This window comes from Monodelphis domestica, chromosome 4 (genome assembly GCF_027887165.1).
Source record: "Monodelphis domestica isolate mMonDom1 chromosome 4, mMonDom1.pri, whole genome shotgun sequence".
Taxonomy (NCBI): domain Eukaryota; kingdom Metazoa; phylum Chordata; class Mammalia; order Didelphimorphia; family Didelphidae; genus Monodelphis; species Monodelphis domestica.
Window position 1 is genome coordinate 122,931,681 of NC_077230.1, and position 8,323 is coordinate 122,940,003.

Genomic DNA, 8,323 nt, shown 5'->3' on the forward strand with positions numbered 1-8,323 from the left:
TTAACTGTCAAACCCGCTTCTATCTGAGCTGGACAAGAAGCGTATATCGGGATTTCTGCTATATGCCTTAAGTACTTCCAAGCTGCCTTTCTTGAACCCTAGTACCTGTGTTGTCTGGCCGCAAACTACTTAATTCGAGAAAGCCAATAAAACTCTACTAAGCAAAGAAAAAGGACAATCGCAAGATGATTAAGGGATACTTATCAGATCTAGAAGTTGTGGCTTTATAGGCATGATGACCTCACTGCTAGCTTGCCCCAAATAGTTTCCTTGGTTCGATTAAGAAAAAAGAAAAATTAGTCTCTAAATCTCCATCAAATTAAAACTGTGTTTAATAACACTGGAGAAAAAAATTCTTATCACATCATCTTCGTAAATACCATCTTTCCATCATTGTCACTCATGCCCACTCCAGTCAAATGACAACTGCTCAGCCTCCACAACGGTAAGCAAAAGGGTAAGTTTCTTGAGGGGAGAGGTTCGGGAGGGGCAGAAATCTTTTCCTCTCTAACCCTGCCTGGCCTGCTGAACACGGACTCATAATCCTACTTGACTTGAAGAAGTTTGTTGTTGTTGTTGTTGTTGTTGTTTTTAATGAAGTTAATTTTATATTTGCCTACTTTCCAAATCATATCCACATACGCACACACGCAGGGGGAGGAGAGAGTCAGGGAAGAGGTGGAGGGCAGTGGTAGGAAGAAGGGGAGCTTTTGGGAGGGGGTGTAGGTGTTGAAGAGTGGGGGGTGGAGGAAGCGCCGAGTGGAGAATGGACGCGCAGGGCTACCCCGAGACTCCCCCTCTCCCCGCTCCAACCCCAAGGATTATTTATCCGCAAAGTTCCAAGCTCATTCATTGGATCGCGTCACGGGTGTCAGCGAGAGTCGCGGTTCGCTATTGGCCCCTCACACGTGCGGCCCAGACTCACGTGCTTCCGGTTTGAATGCAAAAAGTGTGCCTGGGTGATTTTTTTTTTTTTTTAAGAGAGAGAGTTTGTGCAAAGATCGGAGCTGTCAGAGATTTGAAAAAAAAAAGGAAAAAAAAAAGCCCAGGCGCGGTGGCGGAGACACTCTCTCCCTGCAAAAAAAGCAAAGGCGATTAAAGGCGCTGCCAACCTCGAGCTGTGGGCAAAGCTGAGCATGACACTTGGGGAAGTCAAACCCCTCACTATTGCTTAGGAAGATGGCTAGATTTTAAAGACTGGATTTTTTTTTCCCCCTTAAGAAAAAATATTTTATTTGGGGAAGCTCTTCCTGATGTGGCTTTCCCCCCTTTAAAAAAAAAACTGGGAATCTGGTTGCAAAAAGAAATAGCCAAGTGTCTTCATATCTGGATATCTGCAAATTAGAGAGGAAAACAGATCTGCTCGGTAAAAGAGATATACGAAACAAGCGTCTGATCTTTTTTTCCCGCTCTTCTTTTTCTTCTCCTTTTCCTCCTCCTCCTCCTTTTTTCTTCTTCTCCTTCTTTTTCTCCTTCTTTCCTCCCCGCACCCCCACCGGCCACTGGCAAAGTGGGGTGGAGAGCGAAGCGGGGGGGAGGGGGAAGGCAGCCGCGTCCGGGGCGGCGGGGCGGCTGAGTATGGAAGAGCAGCAGCCGGAGCATAACAGTCAGCGCGACTCCACCATAGGCACTGCGAGCCACAGTAGCAGCAGCAGCAGCGCGAGCAGCAGCAGCGGGAGTAGCAGCAGCAGCAGCAGTAGCAGCAACAGCAACAGCAGCAGCAGCAGCGGCAGCAGCAGCGGCAGCAGCAGCGGCAGCGATGGAGACAGCGTGCCTGTGTCCCCGCAGCAAGCTCCCTCGTCTCCTGCAGCACCCTGTCTCCAGCCCCTACCCCACCATCACCACCATCATCACCACCACCACCACCACCATCACCATCAGCCCCCGCCACCGCCCCAGCCGATGCCAGCTCCCCCTCACCAGCCGCCGCCGCCGCCACCGCCGCCTCCCCAGCAGCACCGCACCACCAACTTTTTCATAGACAACATCCTGAGGCCAGACTTTGGTTGCAAGAAGGAGCAGCAGCAGCAACAGCAGCTCTTGGTTGGAGCGGGAGGAGGAGGTGGTGGAGGTAGTGCTGTTGCCGCTGCTGGTGGTGGTGGTGGTGGAGGAGGAGGAGGAGGAGGCCGAGCAGAGCGAGACAGAGGCCAGACAGCCGCAGGTAGAGATCCGGCCAATCCTCTGGGCACGCGGCCGGGCAATCCAGGTTCACTTCTCTGCTCTGCAGATGCGAACTGTGTGACGCCCGACGGCTCTGCGCCGGCCCCGGCAGCCGCCGCTTCCAAAGCTAACCCAGCCGCGGCGGCTGCTGCCGCTGCTGCTGCGGCGGCGGCGGTGGCGGCGGCGGCGGCAGCAGCAGCCGCTGCGTCCAAGCCTTCAGAAGGCAGCGGGGGAAGTCCTGGAGCAACCGGCGCTAAATACGGGGAACATGGAAACCCCGCTATTCTACTCATGGGCTCGGCGAACGGTGGGCCCGTGGTTAAAACTGACTCGCAGCAACCACTAGTCTGGCCCGCTTGGGTCTACTGTACGCGTTATTCGGATCGCCCATCTTCTGGTGAGTACCCCCTTTGGAGTTAAGTCTTCATTCTCCTATCCCTCTAGGGTCACCAGTAGACACTCCCCATCCCTACCCCGGCCAAGAGCTCTCAGAAACCAAAATTTTAATGCGTTTTCCTTCCCCTGCCCCCTCCCCCCACTTATCCTATTCCTTTCACTCTTCCTCTTGCTTCCACCTCTCCTGCATATTTTATTTGTTCCCCTTTTTCTGCAATGCCCTCATCTTTCGCCCAGCCTGAAGTTCTTGAATATTGAGGGTTGGGGGGGGGGTTCGCTTTTGAATTCTTAACACTTTAAAAAGTATAATTCATAATAATTTCTTCCTTTTTTTTTTCCTTTTGGGGTTGGCTAAGGACTTGTATTTAGTAAAGTGAGGAAGGCCTAAACTAGAGAGGTCGGCTTTATAACGATAAGAACCTAAGCTGCGATTGTAGATGTGGATGCATTTGAATTTATACACATTAACAATTTTGCATAATGCTAACGAGAGAGAGAGAGAGAGAGAGAGAGAGAGAGAGAGAGAGAGAGAGAGAGAGAGAGAGAGAGAGAGAGAGGAGAGAGAGAGAGATTGAGAGATTTTCTCCCCTTGGGTACAAGGACAGGCCCTGCAGCGAGGCAAAGGGATGCAGGACGGGACTTCATAGAATAACAAGGATCTCCTGGTCTAGGAGGAGAAAGTAGACATCAAAATAATCTGGGAGGTGAATTTTAGCTCTTAGGGGGAAAAAATAGAGGAGGAGGAACAATCTATAGGACAGAGAGAAGGTTGAAAGAAAGGGGAGCTTGAACAGGCCTGAAGGCCAGCTTCTGAGTCTCCCTGCTCCAGCGCTTTTTGCATGTGAATTTGGACTCTCAAAGCCTTCTGTTCCCGTTAGACTTTCTCCCTTTTATCCCAGTCAGAGCAAAACACAAAGAACTTGGTTTTTGTTTTGGGTTCCCCTCCCTCCATGGCTCCTTTTCTTCTTCTTTGGTAGTATTTCGACCTTAGTGCTTTCTATTGGTTCTTCTCCCACTTTACTGGGCTACTCCTAAATTGTTTCCTTAATGTCCAACATGGGTTCTCTCAGCCCTTAGCCCTTCAGGCCCTGATCAGTCTTATTGGGGGAGAAGAAATCCCACACCTCCCCCATTCCATATCCCATCCCAAGCAAGCTCAGGCTGGACTGGGAAAAGATGGAGAGTTGGGAGACGAGAATATTTAGTGGGCTCAGAACTTGAAACCCAATGCCAGAATCCAGGAGTCCCTCAGCTCCCTATTTCCCTTTTCTTCTCTCTTTACCTCCCCCTTTAATTGTCTCCCGAATTCCTTGGGCTGCAGAGCCAATCGATAGGCTGCTATCAGCTCTAGCCATCTCGATCCCCCGTTATTGACACGTCCGTCTCCCTGAACCTCCGAAAAGCCGCTTTGATTGACTCGCCTGATGGATAAAGTGATTGAGCTGTCAGGTCGGCTGCTAGGGCTGGTCAGGGAGAAACCATTTTATTGCCAGTATTCAGTGTGTCCATACCCATAGACCACCATAAACCCAGTTTTGGTCATAGACAGGGTTCTAGGCCTCTCTGACTACATTCTTTGACGCTCCCTTCACATTACCAAAATAAATACATTTAATGCTTTCTCCTTTATTGGGGCTCTTCTTCCTTGTCTTCCCCCTTGGCACCAGAAGTTTTACTGCCAGGGCCCAGCTCTATTCCCTCTAACTTTCTCCCAGAGAGGATGGAGACTTACATTTTGGTTTGTAGTGGGAAGTGGACCTTAGGAATTTCCTTTGCACCCGGAAGAACAATTCTTAATCTCATAGAAAGCTTTGCAAACAGGAAATCTAGGAACCCATCAGAGTGGTCCTGGTTTAACATAATCCTCTGAAATTGTATCTTCTTTCTCTGGAACGATGAGAGTGGGTTTTATGGGTCTGAGATGTCAGCCTTGTCCCTACTCTCCTAAACCCAAGAGTGGCCTAGATTCCAGGCCCCAATTTCACAGGCCCTGCCTAAAACCAGCAAAAGCAAATAGGGCTTCAACTTAGGGCTCACTCTGGGGTTCCTACCCCTATTCTATCTACTCCTCGACTATAATTTGTTCAAAACTTCCTTGTTTCTATTCCTTTCTGGTAAGAGTCAAAGCATGTGGCTTTGCCTTGGTGGTGGCACTCTTTCTCACTGGAGTACTCTTTAAGTCTTTAAGATTCTTTTTAAATAGCAATGATTTGGTTAGCTTGCATATTAAGCTCAAAAGGCAAGGAGACTTCAGTCTTTTTATCTCTCTTCAAAATCTCCATTTCTAACTTTTCCATTCTCTATTGTAAGTATCTAGGGGAATCAAATATCAGCAAAAATAGGATGGGGATATAGGTGTACTGAAGCATGGAGCAGGTAGAAGGATAGACCAACTGACAGCTGTGTGATCTCAATATCTATCGCTATCTCAGTCTATTTATGTAGCTCCCTAATTCTCTATCCTTATCTTTAATTCCCTGTCCTCTACTGACTGTCAGAGGAACAAGGGAACCTACTCGTGTGGAGGACTCCAAGGGCTTGAATGTAGCAGCTGGGATCTGTGGGGTCCGTGGGATCTGGCTGCTGTATGCCCATGTCCTTGGCCTCCGAATTAAGCCCTCAGTTATATGTAGGAGCTTTTTTTCTCTCTCTCTCTCCTCATCTCTCATTGTGTTTTGAGCCAGAAATATTGGCCAGGATAGGCAAAAGTCCCAGGAATACTTTATCTTGAAAAGGGTATTGAGGCTGAAAAACTTAATTTGGATATTCTGGAATTTCACGCTCCCCACTCCTTCTTTGCATTTTGTTTTGTTGGCTAGTTTATTTTTTTTACAATTCAAGATAAAAAGGAGAGAGATTTAGAAAAAAAATTTTAAATCCCAAGTGGCTTCGGCACTAGAGACTGGAATGACCCCAACAGTCTGGATTGGGGCAGGGACCCCTTTCCAACAAGTGAACATTGAAGGAATAGTGATCTGGGAATAGGCAATAGAATTACCGATTTGAGGCTCTTTCTTGCAAAGGTTCACAACATCATGGTGAGATTATCGGTTCTCCTCTAACCTTTGACGGTGCCATGGCCCTTCCCTGATGTTCTGGGCATAGAGTGACTTTGCAGTCAATATATTTCCCACAGCCCCGGGATCTGGCTCACTTCAGCATGCGGCAGCAAAATCTTGTTTGTAGCAAAAGGCATCGAACTTCCTCTCTTTCCTCGGCAGGCTCTGGAATCCCCCAGGGCATTACAGAAAATAACGGAGAGGATGCGGCCCTGGGGCTCTTGAGCTCAACCCAGCCGGGTTAGAGAGGCTTGTGGCAGAAAGAAAAGCTGCCAAGGGACGGTAGCCCATTTCTTGGTCCTTCTCGGGAGGCCTTGACCCCGAGGGCTTAATTTTCTCAATCTCTTTTCTTTTCTTTGGATGGAGGTGAGGGTGGGGGTGGAGTGGGCTTCCCTGGACTGGGAGGCCAGAGGTGGGGGAAGGGGTGGCGACATCGATGCTGTCTGTTTAAAGGACTGGGCATGGATTTGAGGTGGTTTCTATTAGCATTTCTTTTCTCAACCTCTGTGGAACTGGGAACCTATGTATTGGAAGTTGAAGGAGTGGTAATGGAGTGGAGGGGTGAGGGGGAAATACAAAATTATTTGTCTGGGGTTCCAGCTCTGGTGTCAGCTTCTCCTTTCCCAGCTGCCTTGTCCCCTTCCTCATTGTCTCGGTGGGAATGTCTGGTTCCAGCCTGCAGAGTCTGCTTCCATAGGTCGATTTGGGGTTTCCAGTGGGGGAAAGAAAGGAGCAGAAGGAAACATAGCTGGGCGGGAGCCCATATTTCATTTCTAGCAATTCCTTTCTTCCTGAAATTATCTGCTTCTTCTCTGGTCTCTGAATTGCCTATGACCTGGCTAGTTGGAATCTTATTCTCAGGTAAAGGGCTGTTTCCGTTTCAGATGCCTTTGACGGTTCCCTCTCCCCCCATTCTTTTAACTGGTAATACTAGCAGGAGGGGCGAATCTAATAAGCTTCCTCTTCCCCTCCTTCAGTCTGGATTTAGATTGTGGGGGTCCTTCTACTCTTGTCGGCCATGTTTCCCTCACTTTTTACTCCCCATCTGAAAGAAGAGAAGAGTGGGTAATAAGAGACAGTTGATTTGGGGCAGAGAAGTCTGATTCTTGAATTGGGGGTGGGTTGGGATGCTATGGATTTGGGGGAGGGGGACTTCGAAAACGGAAGAGACTTTAGCTTTCAAGAAGTATGATGCACACCCTCTTTCACTGATACAATTCACACAGCTGCCTTTCCACCTTTTTCTTCCTCCCTTCCCCTTCCCCCCATTTTCTTCCCTCTTTCCCCTTTTTTCCCTGTCCTCTCTCTGTCCCTCCCCTCTGCCTTCTCCTCCCCGGCCTGTCTCCCTTCCTTGTAGGTCCCCGCACCAGAAAGCTAAAAAAGAAGAAGAACGAGAAAGAAGACAAGCGACCGCGGACGGCGTTCACCGCAGAGCAGCTGCAGAGACTCAAGGCGGAGTTCCAGGCGAACCGTTACATCACTGAGCAACGCCGGCAGACCCTGGCCCAGGAGCTCAGCCTCAACGAGTCCCAGATCAAAATCTGGTTCCAGAACAAACGGGCTAAGATCAAGAAGGCCACAGGCATTAAGAACGGCCTGGCTCTGCACCTCATGGCCCAAGGACTGTACAACCATTCCACGACCACCGTACAGGACAAAGAGGAGAGCGAGTAGCCACTTCCCCCCCTTCCCCACCCCCACCCCCACCCTCGCTTCACGCTGGCTCCCTACACCCTCCGATTCCCACCCTCTCCTTGTTCCCCTCTTCGGCTCAAATGATTTTTTTTTTCCAGGGAAGAAATAATAAACAAAAGAGAAGGGGGGGCGGGGAAGACTTCAAACGGCAAGTCATGTTGAAAGAAAAATGTAAAAAAAAAAGAGAGACTCGGACAGGTGCTATCGAAATCAGATCTATTCTCTATTAATAGTATAAGGGACGAAAATGCGAACACTTAAATCTCTATATAGCCAAACAGCTTACGACCTTGTATATATTTAATTTCAGGTAAGGAAAAAATATGTGTAGCGATCTCTATTTGCTGGACATTTTATTAATCTCCTTTATTATTATTATTGTTATAATTATTATAATTATTATAATTTTATCCCTCTCTCTTCCCTCTGTTTCGTTTGCGTTCCGTTTTTCTTTTGAATGTGGTCGCTTCTTGGTCCTCCTCCACTCCTTCAAGCCCTATTCACCGCATCACTCTGTCTCTGCCTATCTCGGACTTTTCTTTGTGTGTGTGTGTGTGTATGTGTGTGTGTGTGTGTGTGTGTGTGTGTGCGCGCGCGCCGTGTGTGCCTGCCTACGTCTCTCCTTTAGTCTCTCCCACCTTCTTCATTCTTTCTTCCTTCCTTTCTTCCTTCTCTCGTTCCCTTTTTTTCTGAGACTTGTTCCGACCCCACAGACTGCGAGACTGAACCGCCGCTACAAGCCAAAGATTTTATTATGTTCAGAAACCTGTAGTCTGAAATAAAGTGTACACTGTGTTCACAAGCCCGCGTCTCTCCTTCTCTTTTGAGCCTTTGCCCACCGGCTGGACTCAGGCTTGGGCTGGCTGACTTCATCTGACTGGCCATTCGCGGCAGAGCGGCGGCTTCTGGAGAGGGCAGATGGCCGACAGAGTGGGATCTGAGTCGCCTTTCCTCCCAACTTTCCCTGTCTCCACAGTTTTGGGAAGAGGGGGTGGCATGAGGTAGAATGGAGG

The 8,323-nt window shown here is 48.9% G+C and overlaps 1 protein-coding gene across 1 annotated transcript; it reads left to right on the plus strand.

The window, feature by feature from the left end:
- The first annotated feature begins 978 nt into the window (after positions 1–978).
- EN1 (engrailed homeobox 1) lies at positions 979–8,112 on the plus strand. The gene is made up of 2 exons (XM_007494066.2): positions 979–2,557; positions 6,973–8,112. Exons 1-2 carry the CDS (start codon positions 1,579–1,581, stop codon positions 7,287–7,289), a joined length of 1,296 nt encoding a protein of 431 aa, XP_007494128.2. The 5' UTR covers positions 979–1,578; the 3' UTR covers positions 7,290–8,112.
- The last annotated feature ends 211 nt before the right edge of the window (positions 8,113–8,323 follow it).

Excerpts from the sequence above, each read along its gene's own strand:
- EN1 (XM_007494066.2), top strand. The coding sequence starts at position 1,579 with ATGGAAGAGCAGCAGCCGGAGCATAACAGTCAGCGCGACTCCACCATA. Across the intron at positions 2,558-6,972 it reads TTCGGATCGCCCATCTTCTG|GTCCCCGCACCAGAAAGCTA; the intron begins GTGAGTACCCCC and ends CCTTCCTTGTAG.